This window comes from Mytilus trossulus, chromosome 3, assembly GCF_036588685.1.
Source record: "Mytilus trossulus isolate FHL-02 chromosome 3, PNRI_Mtr1.1.1.hap1, whole genome shotgun sequence".
In the NCBI taxonomy this organism is placed as follows: Eukaryota; Metazoa; Mollusca; class Bivalvia; order Mytilida; family Mytilidae; genus Mytilus; species Mytilus trossulus.
Genome location: NC_086375.1, coordinates 68,027,028 through 68,051,877, shown reverse-complemented (window position 1 = coordinate 68,051,877; position 24,850 = coordinate 68,027,028). Strand labels below are relative to the sequence as shown.

The window sequence follows — 24,850 nt, the reverse complement described above, 5'->3', positions numbered from 1 at the left end:
ACCATTTAATGCTTTGTAATGGCATAAATTATATAACTACTGGTAAAGTTTATCAAATTATATTTTCCAAAAATATGGATAAGATTGGTCACAATAAATCAAGAGAACAAATCAAACTAATATACAATTCAATAACAGACTACAATCCACATATACACATAACCCAATAACTGGTTAAGGAGTGATAATTCTCTTAAAAGTTATTTTACAATCAAAGTCCTTGAGAGAATTGAAGGGCTAAGATTGCTTTCATTTGACAATTGTGAATTAAAAATCAAATACTGCATTATATAATTTGTAAACAATGGAACATATTTGGGCAATGCTTTGAAATGAAGTTGTTTCCCTTTGTCCTAATTGTAGTTGAACCTATTTTTAGGACAGATAGATTAATATACCATACTCATCTTATGTAAGTTTTGATAAAACAGTTTTTTTCTTGGCTGTGTTGAAAGTTGAAAGATTACTTTCCAGTGATGATGTAAACTGTTTGTAAAAACTGGGTGCTTCAATGCTTGTATGCAGATGCCTTATGTTACTAAGTTTTCAACTGTCATATGTCTGTTGTCCTTGACCTCATTTTCATGGTTCAGCAACTTCTTAAAAAAATGTTTTGTTTTTTTGTTGAGCCTGCGACTTTTGTCGCAGAAAGCTTGACATAGGGATAGTGATCCAGCAGCGGCAGCAGTGTTAGCTAACTTTTTAAAACTTTAAATTTTAGAAGGTGGAAGACCTGGATGCTTCATACTTTGTATATAGATGCGGCCATGCCTCATGTTAAAAAGTTTCCGTCAGTCACATGTCCAATGTCCTTGACCTCATTTTCATGGTTCAGTGACTACTTGAAAAAAAAGTGTTTTTTTTGGTTATGTTGAATTCTCTCTTATTTTAAGTAATAGGATAACTATATTTGGTATTTGCAGACCTTGCAAGGTCCTCATGCTCCTCAGACAGTTTTCACTTGACCTCAACAAGGTTAAATTTTGGTGGTCAAGTCCATATCTCAGAAACTATAAGCAATAGGTCTTGTATGTTCAGTGTGGAAGTATTGTAAGGTGTACATGTCCAAAAGGCAGGTGTCATCTGACCTTGACCTCATTTTTATTGTTCAGTGGTTATAGTTAAGGTTTTGTGTTTTGGTCTATTATTCTTATACTGTATGCAATAGGTTTACTATATTAAGTCCATGGAATGACTGTAAGGTGTACATGTCTAGCAGGCAGGTATCATCTGACCTTGACCTTATTTTCATGGTTCAGTGGTCAAAGTTAAGTTTTTGAGTTTTGGTCTTTTTTTCTAATACTATATGCAATAGGTCAACTATATTTGGTGTATGGAAATATTTTATAATCTATATGTCAGTCGTGCAGGTTTTATTTAACCTTGACCTCATTTCACAGTCCATTGCTCAGTTTTAAGTTTTTGTGTTTTGGTCTGTTTTTCTTAAACTATAAGCAATATTTCAACTATATTTGTTGTATGGAAGAATTGTTAGCTGTACATGTCTGTCTGACATGGTTCATCTGACCTTGACCTCATTTTCATGGTTAATTTGTCAATGTTTAGTTTTCTTGGTTAATGTTAAGTTTATGTGACAGTTGTAATAAAGCTTTATATTTAGGACTATCAACATAGTATCAATGATTTGTAAAGAAGGTGAGACATTTCAGTGTGTGCACTCTTGTTTGTCATGTGAAAAACAGTACAGCAAAAAGGCCAAACACTAAGGTAAATTAAAATTATCAACCAATGCAACAACAGGAAAGCAGCTGTCATATTCCTGACTTAGTACAGGCATTTTCCAAAGAAAATGGTAGGTGTAACCAGGTTTTATTACTAGCTACACCTCCCACTTGTTTATAGTATCACTATATTAACAACTAGAGGCTCTAAAGAGCCTGTGTCGCTCACCTTGGTATATGTGAATTAAACAAAGGAAGCAGACAGTTCATGGCAAAATTGTGTTTAGGTGATTGTGATGTGTTTGTACATCTTACTTTACTGAACATTCTTGCTGCTTACAATTATTTTTATCTATAATGAACTTGTCCATGAAGTTTCAGTGGAAAATGTTAGTAAAAATTTATATGAAAATTGTTAAAAATTGATTATAAAGGACAATAACTTCTTAGGGGGTCAATTGACCATTTTGGTCATTTTGACTTATTTTTCAGTCTTAAATTGCTGTACATTATTGCTGTTTACAGTTTATCTCTATCTATAATAATATTCAAGATAATAACCAAAAACAGTAAAATTTCCTTAAAATTACCAATTTAGGGGCAGCAACCCAACAATAGGTTGTCTGATTCATCTGAAAAATTCAGGGCAAATAGATCTTGACCTGATAAACAATTTAACCCCATGTCAGATTTGCTCTAAATGCTTTGGTTTTTGAGTTATAAGCCAAAAACTGCATTTTACCCCTATGTTCTATTTTTAGCCATGGCGGCCATCTTGGTTGGTTGGCCGGGTCAAAAAACACAATTTTTAAACTAGATACATCAATGATAATTGTGGCCAAGTTTGGTTTAATTTGGCCTAGTAGTTTTAGAGGAGAAGATTTTTGTAAAAGTTAATGACGACTGACCACGACACCGGACGCCAAGTGATGATAAAAGCTCACTTGGCCTTTTAGGCCAGGTGAGCTAAAAATAAGTATTGGGATACTACATCTTGTATATGTGACCCTTACAAGGTCATGCTGGTAAAATAGGGTTTACCTGACCCAGACCTCATTTCATGGATCAGTAACCATGGTAGTCCATTCCTCAGGTACTATATATTTATTATATAGAAAGATTGCAAGGTGTACATGTTTGACAGTTAGGTTTTATCTGACCTGAACCACATTTTCATTCATCAATGTCAAGTTTTTGTGGTTAGTTGTATTTTTCAGATACTATAAGCAGTAGAACCACTATATTTGGTGTAATAAATGATATAAAATGGTCATGCCTGTCTTTTACCTCATTTTCATGAATTGTGATTCATTGGTCAATGTAAGGTTTCTGTGGTTTTCTTTTTATTCAATATTATTTACATACATTTAATATGACCTTGACCTCATTTACATGGATCATTGATGCTTAGTTTATGAGATGCTTTTAGTACTTGAATTTATAAGTAAACATCATTTATATATGGCTTGAGATTGATTTTAAGATCTGAGACTGTTTGTCAAATTGCATCATGTTATTTGTCCTTTTTAAGGTAGAAATGAGGCCTTGAAATTTCACTAATAAAGCCAATGTGTGAACTTAGGTACTCATAGATTGTGTCTGTGGTTGGTCCTAAATATGAATAGATGAAGACTGGATTGTGGATAAAAAACATAAACATATCCATGGTTATCTTTGAGGCAGAAGTGAATCAAGTCATAATGTCTTTCAAATATTTATACATAACCAAATATCCAAATTACAAATGGAACAGTCATTGCAAACCTGAGAAATACAAACAGCTATTTTGTAACAAAGGGTTAAGACAAGACACTACATAGAACCTGTAAACTTATATCAATGTAACATAACTTTTTGTTATACATGTGATAACGCTTGAAACCATAGCAGTACTGTCCTGTTTTGAACAGAAGAGTATAGATCTTTTTTATCAACTAAAATGAATTTTCAAAACGTATTCACAGTTTTTTTTCAAAGTACATATGATTTAATCAAACATATTTATAAAACATATAAATATAATTAGAAGATAAAGTAAATTAAAAACTTCAACTTTGCTCTGAATGACTTGACACTAGCCTTATACATACATGTACATGAAATGTAAAAACTGCATTCATTGCATTAAAGTACAATACAATGTCAATATTACATCTAACTGAACAACCAGTAGAAGTACATACACATCCACATACATCTGAGGCTATAATATAGTATATTAGTCCAAGAATACATGTTCATGTTTTGAGTCTCATTTAAAATGCACCTAAAGAATCATCAATTGATATCTCATATTTTATAAAGTGGACTGTGAGTAACAGCACAAATATAATTATGGTGCAGTTTTGCTCTCCATTTTTCTCTATATATTCTGGATTCATCTTCAATAATTTGCATTGTTTAAGATCCCTTTTGATGTGTTTGAGTTGTTGGGCTGCTGGTTTCATTGACATACACACACTACCATTTATTTATTTAACTTAACTAAAGCTTTATGTATGTGAAGAACATATGATTTTAAATCCTTGCATCTGTTATTCTACTTTGGCAAAATACCTGTTTCTAGATGTCAATTAACACAAATAGTTCAAATTTTTGGTTATCAGACTCCATTTCCCACATGAAAAATTTTCCCAATAAAGTCAATGGAATAATGCAGAGTACATCAAAGGCACAAACAGGGTATATTTTGTAAACATCTGAAAACTTCTTCGGCTGAGACCAACAAAAACTGCAAGAATAATCACTATAAGTTTGAGTAACCAAAGTTAGAGAATTTCTGAAAATGTGCAATGTTGGTACCAGAACCTCATTATCTATAATAACTTCATAACTAACGGTTTGTAAACAAGAGGGAATATTATATTTATATTATGAGGGTGACGGATTGGTGTTGAACATCCATTGCAATTATTACATTTACATAAGGATGAGATCTTTAATTTGATACCAACCCTCTTTTGTAAAACATGGACCTGCTGAGATAGGGTCTAAACATGCTAGTTAACCAGGTAATAGTTTGCAGAAAGACACACCATCCAACCCACAGTCCCACACACATTAATTTAACTCCAAACCAACCAGTCATTACTAAGATTGTTAATGTTTAAGTGGGTAAATTATGTTATTTTTGTATGCTTTTGTTGAAACAAATGGTTGTTTTTTTCAAATAAAGTTGTCTTATTTGTTTTGTAAATATTCCTCAAGTAAGTCACTGTCGTATTCATGTTGGACTAGTATATTGTGTGATCTCTGGATCTGGATCTTAGACCATGATATCACACTTTTTTTTCCTTGACCAACCAACAAAACACCTCAAATCAATATTAAATCAAACTCAGCACTTGAGAAAAATAAGAAAACATTTACATATTTTATTAAATTTAACAAAAATTTTATCAGACAAAACATGAAATGATGATGTAAACATCACATATATGCAAATGAGCAAGAACACATTTACGAAGATAAGCACATTCAAATGAAAAGAATAAGCACTTCATTGTTTACAGCTTGCATGATGCATATATTTTTTAACAGAAATTTCTATCCTTGAACAGAGATAATCTTAATAAAATCATGTGCACTTTTAGGAACAACATGTACAAATACCGCAAATAACACATTAGACACCTTTCATTTAATTTATAAGGCATTTACACCAGACCCATACCTGTCAACTTTTCAAAATGCCATGAGGGTTTTACATGCAATATGGTGCTCATAGTTCTGAAAAACCTTTAAAGGAGTCTTCAAATTTTTTTTAACATTGTTTATTTGCTTCTTCATACTTAAACAATAATATATCCTATTAAAATGGATTGTTTTGTTTTAAATTGTGGACAAATATTGTTCTTTCAAAATATCCATTTGGGAGCCTCCATTGAAGAAATCCCCAGCAAATAGTCACAGTTGGGAGGTTTGCAGACCATTCAGAAGGTTGTAATTGTTTGTTATATGTCATTGTATTTCATGAGGGCCTCAGGGAAGATTAGCTTTATAACTAACTGTGTAACCCTCTTTAAATAAAGAATTATTATTATTGCTAGTTTCTCATTTCCAGAATTCACTCCAAGGAATCTGCGTTTTTTTTTCATTGAACATACATTTAAAAAATCGGTACTTTTACACGAGTTTGAAAAATCTGTGATGAATGATAGACCAGAAATCCACTTTATTAAAAGTGGTTTAAAATTTGTTTGTGATATATAAAAAAATAACCATTTTGGGTATACCTCTGTTGAATTGTGAAGGCAAGATATTTATTTTTCCTATGAGAAATATTTCTGTAGCACCATTGGAAAACATAGAACTACTGTTCATAAGATATCATTTAAGCTCTGTCAAAGCACTATATAGAATATATTATAAAGAGTTTATACCTGAGAAATGTGTGTTATTTTAGAATATATACACAAAACACAAGTAGATACAGGGACCTAAAATAACAACAAATTCTATTACCGGTAATGTCCTTTACTATAATTCATCTTTGACCTTGGAAATCAAACAATGACTTTGACAACTCATAGTTAGATCTTACATGCTTATTAATAGATTTCAATTTGAAGCAATCAAGTTTTCAAGTGTCACTGTTTCCTTTAAAAAATATACATATCACTACATACGTTCTACCTATTGACTTCCTATTTTAAGATCCTTTATATAACTGATAACATTTACACAAATTTCTTGACACCTTTGTCTAACTTGTGAATTGCACACGATCTGCTATAGTTTTTATCATGTTTAAAGTGTTAAATATATTTTCAGGTGAATAAAATCAAAAAGTACATGTGTACCCAAAATTAAAAGAGTACTTCTGAAAGGTTAATTACAAAATTAGCATGACAGGCACATCTCTGTGTCCACACAGCCACTTCTGTAATTATTTCCACTTGTTGACATGTTCTGTTCATATCCTCAGCAATCAAGAGTTCTTATCAGAGAGGTATATTGATAATATATTTATTAAAAATTATTTAGTACTTTAAGGCCCCAAAAAATAATACATGTGTTTCTGATAACGTTTAGCTGGTTACTACTAGAGGAAACAGTCAGACTTTAACAGTGCTTGTTCCAAAATGGCATAAAAAGTGTTACGGTAGGCACTAAAATTTAGGATAGGTAGGGTTAGCTGAAACACATGTATTATTTTTTTGGCCTCATCATATATTGTCACATTGACAGCAACTTTTTACACAAAATACTATTATCTGACAAAGTAGATTTTATCTAACTGACAAAATATGCACTATGTGATTTTTAGCAGAGACAGAAATTGATATATCGTAAAAAATATGGTTAAAGCAATGTTTATTCCTAGAACAGAATGGGGCATCTAATATACTCTTAACATTTATATAGTACACTGCATCTAATATATTCTTAACAATCATATATAACTAAGAACCACAAACTTAAGCAACACCTGGGAATGATCAATCTTTAAAATTATAATTGAAATGATATGTAACAAATAATTAAAGTCTCAAAGACTTAAGTGTCACAGTTAACAGATCTTTGATCATGAGAATGTAATGGAACTATCTCTGGCTTCATACCTCCTACAAAATACAAAAGAAACATGTAGTGAGGATAAGAAAATACAAAGTAAAGATAAGAAAATAAAATCAGTAAAGAGTTCAGCAGCACCCCACCCCCCTTTTCTCCCAAACAAAATTTGTTATGTGCCCTGCTTTCCTATATACCCATCCTAAATTTCATTCTAAATTATTTTACCTACTTCCCATCCCCTTTTTCTGCCAGGAGACAGAAAACAAGTACAGTATATCTATATATATCTATGCTGTGTTTCAAGTTAATATTAGCCACCCATCCTTTTTACCTGTTAGTTGGTCACAGCTTTTGTCACACTGTTTTTTAAACAACTTTGACAAACTGTTGGTCTCTTTGATTTTGTCTTTAAAAATATAGATTCTTTTTTGCTGTGAGAACATGCAACATTTCTCGGAACAAGATTCATTAATGTCTATGGTTCTAAGATTGGTATTTATAAAATGCACTTTTAGCAATATAATGCTTTAGAATTTGAATTTCAACATATTCAAAGAAACTGATAATGAATAAAATCTTAATAGTGTGAACATTGAAAAAAAATTGTTACTTAAAAATACCGTAGCATTCTGATTCAATTTTTCCTTGTCAACATATTGTAAAATTTAGAACAAGAGTGCACACACTGAAATGTCTCGCCTTCTTTACTAATCATTGATATTATGTTGATAGTCCTAAGTATAAAGCTTTATTACAACTGTCACAGAAACTTAACATTAACCAAAATAACTAAATAAATACCAATGAACCATGAGAATGAGGTCAAGGTCAGATGAACCATACCAAGCAGACATATACAGCTAACAATGCTTCCATACAACATTTATAGTTGAACTATTACTTATAGTTTGAGAAAAATAGACCAAAACACAAAAACTATTCAATGAACCGTGAAAATGAGGTCAAGGTCAAATAAAACCTGCGCCACTGACATATAGATCATATAATATTTCTATAGACCAAATATAGTTGACCTATGGCTTATAGTATTAGATAAAGAGACCAAAACTCAAAAACTTAACTTTGACCACTGAACAATGAAAATGAGGTCAAGGTCAGATGACACCTGCCCGCTAGACATGTACACCTTACAATCATTCCATACAACAAATAGGGTAGACCTATTGCATAAAGTATGAGAAAAATAGACCAAAACACAAAAACTTAACTATAACCACTGAACCATGAAAATGAGGTCAAGGTCAGATGACACCTGCCAGTTGGACATGTACACCTTACGGTCCTTCCATACACAGAATATACTAGCCCTACTGCTTATAGTATCTGAGATATGGACTTGACCACCAAAACTTAACCTTGTTCACTGATCCATGAAATGAGGTCGAGGTCAAGTGAAAACTGTCTGACGGGCATGAGGACCTTGCAAGGTATGCACATATTAAATATAATTATCCTATTACTTATAATAAGAGAGAATTCAACATGACAAAAATTCTGAACTTTTTTTTCAAGTGTTCACTGAACCATGAAAATGAGGTCAAGGACATTGGACATGTGACTGACGGAAACTTTGTAACATGAGGCATCTATATACAAAGTATGAAGCACCCAGGTCTTTCACCTTCTAAAATATAAAGCTTTTAAGAAGTTAGCTAACGCCGCCGCCGGATCACTATCCCTATGTCGAGCTTTCTGCAAAAAAAATTGCAGGCTCGACAAAAATCACCATTCAACAGCATTGCCTTCAAATTTTTCCAGTTAATTTTTATTCACCACATTAAAAGCTTTTATTTATTGCCTATATATTTGACTGGTTCATATTTACTGCCTGCTTATAGTTTAACACTATGTGTTAAACCATAACATACAAGTCAACTTTGATATTGGTGTTTTAATTTTGTACCATCCAAGAGTTATGCCCCTTTGTTACATAATAAGTTTGGTTTTTCTTCGGTTACTGGAAGAATCTTTTGAAACTTGAACACAACCATTTGGATCATTAGTTTGCTTCTTATGGTTTTAACAATTGCTGTTTAATAGTTATGCCCTTAATTACCTTAAAATTGGAATTTATGCAGTTTCTTAATACATGTAATTACTATACAGCTTCACAAATCCTTTTTAAACTATATATATAATACAATATCATGAACCATAACAGACAATTGAGGCTTGACCTTTACTTTGCCATTTCAGAGTTATGCCCTTAGTCGCCTGAAAAAAGTTGTGTTTTCTTTTGTCTCTGGTTGATGAAATACTGTTTCACCAAACCACTGGAAACAAGGACATATTGTTATGAAGCATAAGTTTGAATGGTTTTACACTAGTCAACTTCAGGGCCCTTTGGGGCTTGCTGTTTCGGTGTGAGTCAAGGCTCTGTGTTAAAGACCGTACTTTGACCTATAATGGTTTACTTGAGAAATTGTGACTTGGATTGAGAGTTGTCTCATTGGCACTCATACCACATCTAAATAAAATATTTGTTTATTGAATTATAAATTAATATTTATGTACCTTTGTATCCCTTGATTGCCTTTTCACGTTGATCAGCATCATAATACCATACAGTTATTGCATATCTGAAAAACAAAAATAACATAGCTTTTCTTACAATACATAAAAAATAACAATACAAATTAACAGAAAAAGAATAAAACATATCATTTCAGGGATGAAGCTCCTACTAGGCCAGGATTGACAAAGTCTGTTTTGTCTACTTATGTATTGATCTTTTTTGCTATCATATTTTATCCCCAACAATTATAGTTCTGAAGAAGTTGACCTTAAAACAAAATGGGCAAAAATTGCCATTTAATGTTAATATTAGTATATTGTCAATTTTAATCATGTTGACTAAGTTTAGTTTCTCTCTATGTTTTTACTTGTTTTATTTCACTTGGCTGGCCAGGGTTTAACCAGTTTGCTCTTTAAAGATCAGTCCATCTATAGACAGGTGTTTTGGGATAAATTCATCAATGAAGTTTGCAGCTAATCACCCCTATTCATACACTCAGTTCATTTGTATATATCCGTCTGGTGACACTGATAGGTGATTAGAAATCAATAATATTTATAACACCAATCATCCTTATCATATACATCTTCAAATAAACTGTCCTCATGCAAATTACAACTTAACTCCACCTGATCAGTTGAAAATAACATTGGTAATACAGTGTGGTTAAATTATTATTCAAGAGCAATAACTCTTGTAAAGAATCAATTGACAATTTCAGCTGTATTGATTTATTTATAGATCTTTTCTTGCTATCTATAAAAGAACTTAGGGGGAAAAAAATGATTTTTTTTTTAAAGACATAACTTCCTCACAACAAATAAAATATCACAAATAATTAAGATTAATTGTTTTAAATGTTGGTGTTTGAACCTCATATTCAGCGACAGTCAATATATCAATAATGGCAGACTAGTAATCACTGTGAATGGTCTCTTAAGACCACTCAGCCGCCAAGGCCTTGCGAAAAATCAGGGTATCCGTTTCAATAATAAAAAATAAAATTAAATGATCATTCTATTGTCAGAGTTGGAACAAATCAACTCAACAGTGAAATTTCAACAAAGTTCAATCATGATACAATGAGTCAAAAGTGAGAATAATTATACAAAGAGTCAAAATTTAGAATAATCATACAAAGAGTCAAAATTTAGAATAATCATACAAAGAGTCAAAATTTAGAATAATCATACAAAGAGTCAAAATTTAGAATAATCATACAAAGAGTCAAAATTTAGAATAATTATGGATTGACTGTAATATTTTTTATGTCTATGAAGAAATAACATAAAAAATGTGGGGCACACTGAATAACGCGCGTAGCCGGTTATTTAACAGTGTGTACCACATTTTTTACGTTATTTCGAATAGACAGAAAAAATATTACAGTCATTTCTTATAATATAATTTTTTTTTCTAGATTCTATTTTAAACCGTAGAAGCCATGAAAAAACATTGTTGACGTCACGGTCACATGACTAAATTATGTCTCTGGGCTGATTACAAAATAACGTCAGCCAATCAGAAGACATGTTACGTTCAAAATTGAATTATTTATACATAGAGTCAAAACTTAGAAAAACTATACAAAGAGTCAAAATTTAGAATAATGGATACATATTAGAATACAGGAATGTATATTTCAGAACTTAGATTACTTTCAAGGACTAGCAAGTTCTACTAATTATGTAATACTAAATTTTTAACAAGTCCAGGATAAAGTACCAGTACATTTTGCTTTCAACCAGCAAATGTATCTTGTTAATTTTTTAATAAAGAATGATACAATTTGACAGCCAAGAATGTCCCTGCACATTTTGTTGCAATTTTCCTAGATGAAATGGGACATTACTCTGAGACGACTGACAACACAAAGGAGTAGTTCCGGTAAGGACCGATTTTGGCCTCAAATTTCAGTTTCATCTGACGAAAGATTTTGACCACTTTTTAAACACTTAAGTGTCTGTTTCATATGATTTAATTAATTTATGTGCAAGATTTTAACTTATTTAGTCATTAAAAATGATCCGATTCAAGCTCAAATATGAAAAATTTGTAAGGGTTCCGCGGAACCCAGTGTCTCGCCTACTATTGCTCTAAATCACAGGCTCAACAAAAATGAGGAAAAAAATCAATAAAAATATTCCTCTTGATATTATCTTTTGATTGTAAGAAGCTTCTGTCCAAGTTTGGTAAAAATCTAGGATAGTTAATGAATCTAATAAATGTTTTGAAAACTTTAACTGCAGACTGTATGCAATGTTAACTGGAAGAAAGTCCAAATTTACTTCTGGATACTATCTTATGATCATAAATAAGCTACTGTCCAAGTTAGGTACAAACCCAGGATAGTTTAAGAAAGTAAACTTTAACCACAGAGTGAATGTAATGTTTCCCTGCAGAAAAACTAAGTCCATTTAAAAGTAAATACGGAAAAAATGGATTTATTTTTTCACAAAATTTACTTCTGGATACTATCTTATGATCATAAGCAAGCTTCTGTCCAAGTTTTGTACAAACCAAGGATAGTTTAAGAAAGTTATTAAAATTCTAAAAACTTTAACCACAGAGTGAATGTAATGTTTCCCTGCAGAAAAAGAAAAAACTAAGTCCATTTATAAGTAAAATACGGAAAAAATGGAATTTTATTTTTACAAAATTTACTTCTGGATACTATCTTATGATCATAAACAAGCTTCTGTCCAAGTTTGGTACAAACCAAGGATAGTTTAAGAAAGTTATTAAAATTCTAAAAACTTTAACCACAGAGTGAACATGGTGAATGTAATGTTTCCCCGCAGAAAAAACTAAGTCCATTTATAAGTAAAATACGGAAAAATGGAATTTTATTTTTTCAAAATTTACTTCTGGATACTATTTTATGATCATAAACAAGCTTCGGTCCAAGTTTGGTAGAAATCCAGTATAGTTTAAGAAAGTTATTAAAATTTCAAAAACTTTAACCACAGAGTGAATATTTGTGGACGCCGCCGACGACGACGGAAAGTAGGATCGCTTAGTCTCGCTTTTTTGACTAAAGTCGAAGGCCTGACAAAAATCTACCAAATATGCGAAAAATTACACTTTTCAGATGGTTTTTGTCAAAAACGAAAGTGGCCGCATCTGTGTTCATCCTCAATCTTTACATATGTAATGTTTTATTATCAAATACAACTTCCATTTCAATATTTTGGATGAACACGAATGCAGCCACTTTTGTTTTACCCGGAAACCGTCTAAAATTTAACTAAAATGCTGGAATTGTGAGGATTTCAGTAATTTAGCACGACTTCATGGTGCTAGTACCCAATATATGTTCATTGTATTGTCAAAAACAGCCCATATTTGTGTAGCAGAACCATTTTACTATCCAATAACTAAGTAAAAGTTTACATTTTAACAATTTTGTAAAACTGCTATATTTTGGGGCCAAAAAGAGGTCTTACTGGACCTACTCCTTTAAAAGTCTGTGTGATTTGATTCTAAGCATAGTGCGTAAGAGCAGAGATCTTTCTCTGTGAAAATTTGCTATATTCTATATGAAACAGTAGAGTACAATTGATTTTAAAATGCATACAAATAGATCTTTTACAAAATTTGAAATTGCCAAACAGAAACTGAAATCATACTACGTGACATGAAAAGTTTTGCACATGACACTGTGACTGTGATTCCTTCACTAGTGTATGAGTTTCATAAAATTCTGATGCCACAAAATTAAGTTTGAGTGCAGAAACGAAAAAAATGCAATTTTTTAAGTTAAAAAGGGGCATTATAAGCTAAAATAGTAAGTGAATCAATGCCCAAATTCAAATCTGTCTGCAAGTCTTCGTTGTAAGGATTGTCTTTGAGTTTTATAAAATTTACTCTCAAGGTAAAACTTATGAAAGAGCAGAAAAATTTGGATTGACAGACAAGAGAACAGAAGAACAGTCAAGGGGAACACTTAATGTTCTCTGCCCTTACCCTACAGCAGGGACATTAAAAATAATTTAGAAAGTTAATCAAATATAACTCCCCTGCATCAAGATCAGAGAATCATAGACAAACTTCTTGATGCTGGTTCATTTAAGTTCAGAAACCTTAATCCAGACAGTTTTAGTAATTGTTCTGTGATTCTAAGAAAATATGTGGTCTTCAATATGATATAAGCAGAAAGGTAGTCTTTGATTTGGTATGGGAGACCCTAGAAATTACTGAGATAACAATTAGATTATCAGTTACTGTGGTTTCATTTATTTTCGTGAGTACAAATTTTCTTGGATTAAGGAAAACTTCGTGGATATTTAATTTCATGACTTTGTTGAACTGCATACAAGTCTATAGGAAATATGTCATTCATTGGTTGAACATATAATTTCATCTTTTCCCTCAAAATCCAAAGAAAATTGGTATCCACTGAATTAAAATGAATCCACAGTACACAACTTAATGTCCCAAGAAGAATTTGTGCAACTTTGGTTATATTTGTTTTCTACAAGGATTACTATAAATGTTTGTTTCCAAGAAGTTACAGATTAACATAGAATGTGAAGTGGATAATGATATCAGTGATGTTAGTACACAGACAAGATGAGTGATCTTTATATGTGACTAGCATTAATCTATCTACTTCATTTGGTCACATGGAAACTAAAATTAGCTAGAAAGGACAAGGACAAATAGGTTTTACAATTACATAATTTGAAATTTGCTACATGTATTACAAAAATAAATGATTTATGAGGAATACATAACTAAGAGTCAATCTGCCATGGTCTTTAACATTTATCATTCAAAAAAAATTATGTAAAGAATTACAATAGTTCTTTACAATGACTTCTGGCATATAAATAAAGAGATACGTGACCCATTGCAACTGATAAGTTATCAACTAAGTGCACTATGGAATGCACTTTTGCCACGTGACCAATAAGTATGCCTTAAACAAACACAATTCACCTATTTTAAAATGGATAAGATTTTTTCAAGTTTTTTTTAAACTTTAGAGACATTGAACTCAAGTACAGCACATCAACATTACATAACTGAAATAGTACATCATTCCAAAGTACTTAAAATACAAGTCCCATTTGTCTTTAAATCAGTATAAATAGTATTAAATGTTGTCATACTGCTAGGTATTTTTTAGAAGCAAATGTGTCGATGTCTGAGAAAATTATTAGACTTAACGCAATATGTTAGAAATGTAACAGCTCTCTGTACATACTTTTTTGTAGTGATACATCATATATTTTATTGTTAACTAACTTTTTAGAGGAAATAAAGTTGTAAATACTATGGAAACAGAAACTGAAATTTAAAAAAGACAGCAATATTTTGGTGTTACTTAAGATTTAAATTGAAGTAAAATAACTAAATAAGCATTCAAGTTTCAGTGAAAATAGGAAAACTTGATTTTGATATTTTGTTTTAAAGAAAAAAAAATTAAAATTAAAGTAACATACATATAAAACACTGGAATAGTTATTCAATGCTCAAAATATCAGACTAGGTGGAGACTGGAGGAGTTCAATCACACCAAAAATAGCTATACATACCTTGTTTTAAAAGCTTTCATTACTTCATGAGGGTTCCGTCGATCTGACCAGAAAAATAAAAGTCTATCAAACACTGGTTCAATACTAGCAACCCTGTCCTGACCCTCAGGGTAAATTCTAAGCAGGCCACCATATTTCTAAAATATATATATACAGATATTTAAGATAAACTTTGTCTGATTTTATGTACTAAATTTACAATTTTGAATCTGCTTGTAGAAATGGACTTTCCAGTTATCAAGATCTTTGAATTTTTACAACTGAAAGTCTAATGATACTTGTTAGGAAAGTCTATTGTCAGACTCATCAGTCATGTATGTAATATATGTTTCTTTAAGATTAAGGATATGTATACAGGCATGTACACTACATCTACAGTGAGTATGTTTTTCTAGGAACATATGATTTAATATCTTTGTTCTAGTTTATCTCCTGCATATTTGAGTACATACCTGTAAAATCAAAGGTAATTTATTTCATTCTATCTGTGTTACATGTTATACCTGTAAATCTTGCAGAGTTTAAAACATCTGATAACAGGACATAGGTTTATTTTTGTACAAGTAATACATGTAGTGTCAACATAGCTTTTATATTTTTTTGTTATCTTTATTTTTATATGCAGTGTTAAAAAATATGTCAATTCAGATAAAATACCATAGTAGGGGATTATTCATGTATATCAGACATCTGTCAGGACTGTTTATCTCAGTTGCTGTGTTATTTTTCTAATAACAATACAGACAACATACATCCTTAGCTCTCAAAATGCCATAACAGGAAAATCAATAGTTTCTTGTTGACATATTTCTAAGATAAAGTGTGACTTTTGTCTGAGATTTAGTTGATTTTGTAATTATTTAACCTTTCTGCGATATAGCCTTTTTGTGCTGATGCAGCATAAAGCAGTCACCAATAAATCAATTTATTTAACCCAGTTATTTACCAGAGCAAATCATCCTACATGTATGATACAATACCAGTTTTCATGTTTGATCACACACCTTTGAGTTTTGATATCAGTTTACTTTTTCATCTATTGTTCTACCTCCAAGCGTGAATGAAGAATAGAAACATGTTTAATTAGGTCTTCTTCCAACCAACAGTTAAATACTGTTGGGCATCCATTTGGTTGTGTGGGATGTAAGAGTATGTAGTCATGTCCCCATGTAGGAAGAGATAGATCTACCTCATGTATTCATTTATGTTGTGGTCAAGTTCTGAATATGCATGAAATATTTCCAACTGGACTACAAATAATCACTCAAAGAGTTAATCTTATGTTTGCAAATCAACTTGCAATTATGCTAATATAAACAGCCGGCTTTGAACAAGCTTAGGCTAACAAAGGAGTAGGTCCACCTACTTCGATAAGGACCGATTTTGGCCTCAAGTTTTTAAAAGTGTCTATTTTATTTGAATCAATTAATTAATTTGAAAGATTTTAACTGACTCATTAAAAACGATCTGATTCAAGCTCTGACAAATATGAAAATCTACCAAATATGCTGAAAAATGTATCTTTTCAGATGATTTGGCGAAAATTAAAGTGGCCGCATCCGTGTTCATCTTCAACAGACAACCTTTACATATGTTATGTATTATCATCAAATACAACTTACATTTCAATATTAAGGATGAGCATGAATGCCGCCACTTTCATTTTAAACGAAAACTGTCTACAATTTAACTAAAATGCTAGAATAGTGAAGATTTCAGTAATTTTGCACGACTTAATGGTGCTAGTACCTGATATATGTGCATTGTATTGTCAAAAACAGGCCACATTTATGTAGCAGAAGCATTCTACTGTCCAATAAATAACTAAAAGTTTACATTTTAACAATTTTGTAAAACTGTTATATTTTGGGGCCAAAAAGGGGTCCCTACTCCTTTAGGATATTACTCTTTAAACTCTGTTCCTTTTTTAGTTTATAGAAATTGTGCCAAAATACTTCAGCATTTATATCTTTTTGATAAAAATCTGACATCTTAAATCATCGATTGCCATAGACATGATTAACTTCATGGAGAACATAATAGCGCTAAAAGTTCTGAGTTATTCAGGCGTCTTAAATTGGACACGTTTTGGCGAATAACAATTATCTGACATGTTTAGGGGATGTATAATGGAAACATTTAGGCCAAATAAGACACGTTTGGTGGAATCTGACACATTTGTGGGGAAGGACATGTTTAGGAGTGTTACACATATATACATGCTATTTATGGATGTGTATTTATTCTTTATAAAGCTAAAAAGATATTTGGCAAGAACAGAACAAATGTTATAAAATTAAATGACATACTTTAAGTGATTGTATTTATATACCTTACCTTAGCTTCCCAGTTTTTATTGAGGTAATATATACATGTTATACATCTTCCATCATCATTTGGATTATCAACATGACGTAAATACTGTGTACCATTTCCAGGATAACATGCAACCATTGCCTTAAATATGTTAAAAGATGATTAATGATATAGTTATTTACGTCAAAAATCTAAAAACCATGGTAAAAATTTGAAAGTACTATTTGGATATTATGTCTAGGTCATCTTTCAATGTTTATCATTGAAAGACTTTGTTAATATACATCCAACTTGTTTAGACTTTAGTTGCATTTTGAACAAGATTTTTCTATTGTTGACCATCAAATGTTGACATCTATATGTCTTTTATGTTGTCTGGTTGCTGTGTCATTGATGTATACATCACAACACTTTTTTTTCAGAACATTTTAATCATATTTCATGAACATCATAGTTTCTCAAAAATCTAAATAGCCTAAAAAAAGTGCCTGGAAATTGGTAATCATCAAATTTATAAATTAAATTACGTAATAAGGTTATCAGTAGAAACATGTCACTGACAACAAAATTATCATGACATATATGTACATGTATATACTGATCAATCATACTATTATACATCAAATAGCAGCTTAATATCAGTGAGGGTGGCTAATAACATTTAAAGTTTAAAGATTTAAGCATTACTACAAGAACTATACAAATGTAACACATCAATGATCCATGAAAAATGAGGTCAAGGTCAGATAAGCCCTGTCAGATTACACCTTTACAGTAGGCTGCCACACTTTATAACAGGATACAACAATCGGCCACCCATGAGAATACTGTGCAGCTTTACTTAAATTTCAAACTTTTCACAAGAACAAAAAAACATTCAATTAATAAAATTGAGAATGGAAATGGGGAATGTGTCAAAGAGACAAAGGCAAAGGCCACCAATGGGTCTTCAATGCAGCGAGAAACTCCTGCACGGGAGTTATGTATGAATGAGATAATAGAAGGCATTAATGCTACACCAAACCAACAACACTATGAAACTTTGGTTCAACACCAGAAAACACTGAATACTATTTTGTGTGCTGGTAAGAGTAAAAGGTCATACATGTTCTAAGAAAATAAAATTACTTCTAAAAACTTGTTTTTAACATGATTATGTCTTTAATTTTGATAAATAAAGATTGCCATTGGGATGCAGTCTTATGATACTGTTGTCAGGTCATTAAAAATTGCATATTTTGGCTTTAATATTGATTCACTGATAGGGTCTTTGCATCGGAACTAAACACATTTATTTCTAAAAAACAGTTGTTGGCATGACACAGGTTATGTTCTTCTCATATATTTTATGATAGTATGTTACTAAACCCCTAACAGGAGGGATTGTGCCTGATATTCATATGATGAAGACATAATCTTTCAATCAGTTTAATTGAGGTCTGGAGCTGGCATGTCAGTTAACTGCTAGTAGTCTGTTGTTATTTATGTATTATTGTCATTTTATTTATTTTCTTTTGTTACATCTTTTGACATCGGACTCGGACTTCTCTTGAACTGAATTTTAATGTGCGTATTGTTATGCTTTTACTTTTCTACATTGGCTAGAGGTATAGGGAGAGGGTTGAGATCTCATAAACATGTTTAACCCCGCCGCAATTTTGCGCCTGTCCCAAGTCAGGAGCCTCTGGCCTTGGTTAGTCTTGTACGATTTTAAATTTTAGTTTCTTGTGTATTATTCAGAGTTTAGTATGACGTTCATTATCACTGTACTATTATGCATATTTATAGGGGCCAGCTGAAGGACATCTACGGATGCGGGAATTCTCGCTACATTGAAGACCCATTAGTTGCCTTCGGCTGTTGTCTGCTCTATGGTCGGGTGGTTGTCGCTTTGACATATTCACCATTTCCTTTCTCAATTTTATTGTTTACGATAAAACTTTCAACATGTACCAAACACTACCACATCACATCAATATCTCTAGTAAATTACTGAACTCTTATGACATTCCACACAATCAATTAAATATGCATTAATTGCATTCATAAATTGCACGTATAGTTTTTGTCGTAATTTTATTTTTCAATTCCTTATGTAAATTATATCAACTGCAATTGTACTAATTATGTCTTATAGCAGTGACATACCTTGTCAAATGACACATGAAAGTCATTTCACACAATGGCAGATTAAAAGAATATGTTACATATACATGATATATATATATATATACAAAATAACATACATGACATATATGCTTTTTCTGTTGAAACTAACAAATGTATGAAAGTCAATGGCATTATATATAGATGCAAATTTAAGTCCTTTCATGTGCCCTGCAAGCATACAATAAGCTAATAATATTGATATACATGTACTTCTTATCATAAATTTATTATTGATTCTTTGTCTCATTTCTTAAACACTGGACATAAAGCAAGCAACAATCAATCACAAAAAAGGGGATACATCATTGTTACGTTTTCTTCAATTAAGTCAATGTAAGCGAATTGCGAAACAGTCATCAATATTTCAGCAAATGATTTAATTTTTACTTCAAAATCCAGAAGAAAATAACATATCAAACTCGTCAAAGCCATGCAAAAACATGTGTAAGATAATCTCAACATACATGTATAAAAAATGATTTATAATTAGTAACCAAACACAGAACTGGCCATCCATCTAAACACTTATCTGAACTTACTGTGTTACAACATTTTGGCAAAAATGGAGGCCCGAACTAATTATAAGTATTAATGGGCCATTTTTATCTTTTTTCCAATATTATATATATACACATACACTACGTTTACATGTACATGTATATGCAACTTGAGTTAAAATATCTCTTATACATGTACAATGTATGTCTCACATGTACTTTGGTTAATATTATTCTTGCAGAATTACAAATTACATGAAGTATAATCAACAGTTAATGAAATTAAATAGTAGTGGCATGAAAGCCAATGAATGAGCATGATGAGACATCTCTACACAAAAGACCAAATGACATAGAATATTTAAAACAAATATTGGTACCTGTACTGCTCTCAAACAAAAATGAGCAAAACCAGTACTGTGTAGTCAGCTATGAATGGCTGTGAGTATTCAAAAGGTTTTTGTCCTTTCTGATACAAAACCAAATGCTAAATCTTTTATCCAATACAATTACAGATTAAAATATTTACAAACTGATTTATATATCTGAATAAGCATTTTAGCTATATCATATCATATATCATGTAAAAATGTATATACATACATGATAAACAGTATTACTTCATATCCTATATTACAAATGTATATGTTTTCCCCCCTATTTTCAATCATTTATTGATAATAAAAAAAAATACTGTGGTATACTTTAGTTTTTTGCATGTACAAAAATGTACAGTAGATCAGATGTGCATTGGTTTAGGGAGCTACCATTTGATTTTTATGGGGGGCTAGGATGAAATCGTTGTAATCCCTGTCCTGTCTTTTTATTTTTCACTCTATCTGGTCCTGCTTTTTTTTTTTAGTTTATCCTGACTTTTTTTACATAAATTGTCATTCTGACTTTTTTTTTTTGCAAGTGTCTCATCCTGCCTTTTTTTACTCAAAACTCCTGTCCTGCCTATTTTTTTCAAATTTCATCCTAGCCCCCCCCCCCCCCCCCCCCCCCATAAAAATCAAATGGTAGCTCCCTTATCCCTTTCCTCCATAGTGACGCCACCCCCTTTACTCCATAATGACGCCTTTTGACGCCTGTGTAGTACCTCAGTTGCAAGGCTTTGACAAAAAAGAATCTGCTTCAGACTTAATATAATCTGTATCCAATATGAAAAGGATATTCATAAGAATATCTGACTTGAATTTATTTGATGAAATATTTGTTTTTCGCAATTTGTTTATACTTTAAAGTATATGTTTAGCATTTTATTGAAAAATCCTATGCGAATCAGGTATGCCAAAAAAAATTGTCAATGGAGGAAAGGGTTAAATAACAAATGATCTTTAATATCAACATATTTTTCCTTTTGATTAATAAGATACAAAAAAACTAATTTAATATCCCTTCTCAAAGTAGACAAAGGTACATTTTTTAGCCTTTTATATATATTATTTAGAAATATAAACTGAGATGTTTTGAAATATAACCATCAATGATTACAGTTATAATACATGTACAGTTATGGGCCTCATTCAGAGTGAGCCTGTACTTGAAATTAGAACTTTTTAAAGTGTTTTCAACACATGTATAGTCATGATAGTACAAAGTCAGTTGCATGTACATGACTTTACATGAACATTTGCATCATGTACATTTTGTAAATCTTTGTGAACTATTTTTTTAAATAGGAATGGAATTTTTTCACAAATGTACAAGGTATGTTATGTCTGACATATGCATGTACATGATGTACATGTTGTACAATGTATCAGTATAAATTTTTGTAAAATCATGTAAATTTTAATATTGGTAACATTACATGTACATGTACATTGTATTAGTATAAATTCTTGTAAAATCATGTAAATTTTAATATTGGTAACATATACATGTACATGTATACATTTTGTACATGTACCATGCATAAAAATGTATAGATGTAAACTTGTGAGCAACTTTCATAGTTTGGTTCTATTAAATTTATTGATTCTTCAAGTTTGAACATTTTTCGGGGCTACATGTATTGATGTTGTGTTTGTAACTTTTACACTTTTAACTCTCATGTCATGTCTATCACAGGATATTTGCCTCTGAAAAAAAACCAAGTAAACAAACAAAATGAAAACAACAAAATAGTATCTACCTTTGTCCTCCCATTTACACTACAATTAGTCAATTTGCCAGCACACTTTAAAATGACAGCATCCATGGAGGATACAAGAAATCCAATGTCTTCACACCCCTCCTCACTACCATCAACCCAAGTTAAAACATCTCCTCTAACATGTTTCAAATTTGAATTTCCACGTTCAGAGTTCATTAGTTGTCCTTCTGTGAATAATCCTTTTCGATGCATGTCTTGGACTTGTTCATGAATTTCAAGTCCTTTTCCATTTCCTAGAAAATTGTCAATAACACACACGCCATAACGATTTAAACAATTGCATGCATAGTCTGCAAGCATTTCAGTCCTGGTTTCAAGTACTGAAAAGTATGTCTTGCTTGTGTCAAACTCTTCCTCCGTTGTTGGCGGCATTTTGTCAGAACTATTTCTTTTCTTAGAAGAGTGTCTAGCAATATTTTGTCGAACAGATTCTGATGTAAAAGGTTTTAACTCTGAAATATTTGAATGTAAGAAGAATTCCTTTGAGGAATTTTTGCCATTTTTTGGAACAGTAACTTGTTTATCTTCTTCCAAATTCAATTGTTCTAATCTGGTAACATTTCCAGCAGAATTCGAGGATCTTAATTCACTCATGGTTTTGTCAGTGTCAACAACTTTTAAACTTACATCTTCACTGTCACGTAACCCATCCACACGTGGGGAACCCTCCGGTATTGATATTTCGTTACTATTTATAGACGATTTTGTTTTTTGACCCAATTCTTGTTTTTCGTTTGATGGTTGTTCTGGCTTTTTGCACTTCTTCTTATGATACTTCCAGTCATATTTCTGATGCTCCCTGCAACAATACCATGTTCTTTTACAACCTGCACAGATCATTAAATTATTCACTTGGCCGCAAAGTTGGCAAACGTTGCGTATGTTCCCCTTGTCACGTACACATGCAGCCATTATTTCCTATGTTTACATTCATTTGATCCATTCCTCCATGACACAGATAGTGTTCAAGTTGTCACGAATACTAATGAATATTTGGCTGTTTGTGTTATTATACTTTAAAGATACATGATGGTCTACACGACGAAGCTGTCTTGAATATCACGACGAAATTGATGTTTTCGGTACTCAGACTGCTCTTTATTTGATCCGACAATATACCAAAAAACAAGATGTTAGTCTGCGACGCAAATGTCCTCGCCCGAAAGCTGAAGCTTCAGCATGTGTCGGTGCGATACGAACCTATTCAAGGCATAAAAACAATAATGAAAATAATTATATTTTCGTGTGAAATGAAGGAATGACACAGACAAGATGACTTCTTGCACTGCAGAAGAAGAAGTTTTATATTTCAATTATTAAAATGATGGGCCGCTCACAAGAAGCTTTATAGGGGTACAAGTCAAATCGGCATACATTAGACATCAATAAAAGTTAAAAAAAAAACAATAACAAAAGGAATCATAAAATATAAATATGTATAGTTCCAATTCATATTAGGTATGTATCGTAATCATTGGCAACAGAACAATTTTTTGGCCCTCCCCCTTTTTTCTTAAATCCATTATCTTTTTGGTTTTCCATTATTTTCTTTTTGTATAAAGTCTGTATAAATCTATATACTATGAGCTTATATTTAACTTGTATTTGCTTTTTACTATCAATTCCAAGATTACTATCAAAAGCGGTCACTGAATGATCTCTGGACCATTGTATGTGTTGACTGAGCATGAGTAGTCTCAGCTGATCCGGATATGTAATAAAAGACTATCGTATGGTGTGATTGCCAGTGACTGCCTTGGAATTGGTAGTAGGTAACGAATACATGTTACTTCAAGTATAAATAATTGTATTCACGCGAAAATTATTCCAATTAAAGTGGGGAAATAACGGCGGATTTGAATTAAAACTGCTTTGAATACAAATCACCGATGTTGTCGAGACTTCAGAGGATGAGTGAAGTGTTTACATATTATTAAAAGAACAATCAACTGCCGAAAAATTCAAATGTCAATATACAACTGTCAATATATACAGATTTGGTTTTGAAGTTTGCATGATTTTTTATTAATTGTTAGTGGCTTTGCACTAGTTGCAAGTACTCTCAGATCTGTTCATTGTGTGTGGGGTTTTTTTGTCGGGATGTACAAGTACCCGGCCACGTCCACTTGTATTTTTGTCCATCTGATGAGTTAAGCCTTTTCAGTGGCAGATCCAGAATTTGTCATAAGTGAGGGCCCACTGGCTGCCTAAGAGGGGACCCGATTTTGTCACGCTTCAAAAGGAGGACCCCCTAAATTCTTTTCATAGATACAGAGATATGGTTTGATAGTTTGGCTGTGCATGTAGTATTAAACTAATTTATTATCATTGATTTTGTTTCAAAAAAAGAAGAATAGATATCAAATATGCAATATATTGCTACATGTGTACAAGTATAAGAATTACTGATCCTATATCTTTGGTTGTTTTTTTGA

The 24,850-nt window shown here is 31.7% G+C and overlaps 1 protein-coding gene across 1 annotated transcript; it reads right to left on the bottom strand.

The window, feature by feature from the left end:
• Window positions 1-5,042: 5,042 nt before the first annotated feature.
• LOC134712215 (egl nine homolog 1-like) lies at window positions 5,043-23,534 on the bottom strand. The gene is made up of 5 exons (XM_063573543.1): window positions 22,395-23,534; window positions 17,613-17,732; window positions 15,276-15,412; window positions 9,735-9,799; window positions 5,043-7,249 (listed from the first exon to the last, which is right to left on the bottom strand). Exons 1-5 carry the CDS (start codon window positions 23,325-23,327, stop codon window positions 7,182-7,184), a joined length of 1,323 nt encoding a protein of 440 aa, XP_063429613.1. The 5' UTR covers window positions 23,328-23,534; the 3' UTR covers window positions 5,043-7,181.
• Between the last annotated feature and the right edge of the window lie 1,316 nt (window positions 23,535-24,850).

Coding starts and splice junctions, on each gene's coding strand:
- LOC134712215 (XM_063573543.1), bottom strand. CDS start 23,327: ATGGCTGCATGTGTACGTGACAAGGGGAACATACGCAACGTTTGCCAA. Junction 15,413..17,612: donor ATAAAAACTGGGAAGCTAAG/GTAAGGTATATA, acceptor TATATATTTTAG/AAATATGGTGGCCTGCTTAG. Junction 9,800..15,275: donor ATGAAAGCTTTTAAAACAAG/GTATGTATAGCT, acceptor TTTGTTTTTCAG/ATATGCAATAACTGTATGGT.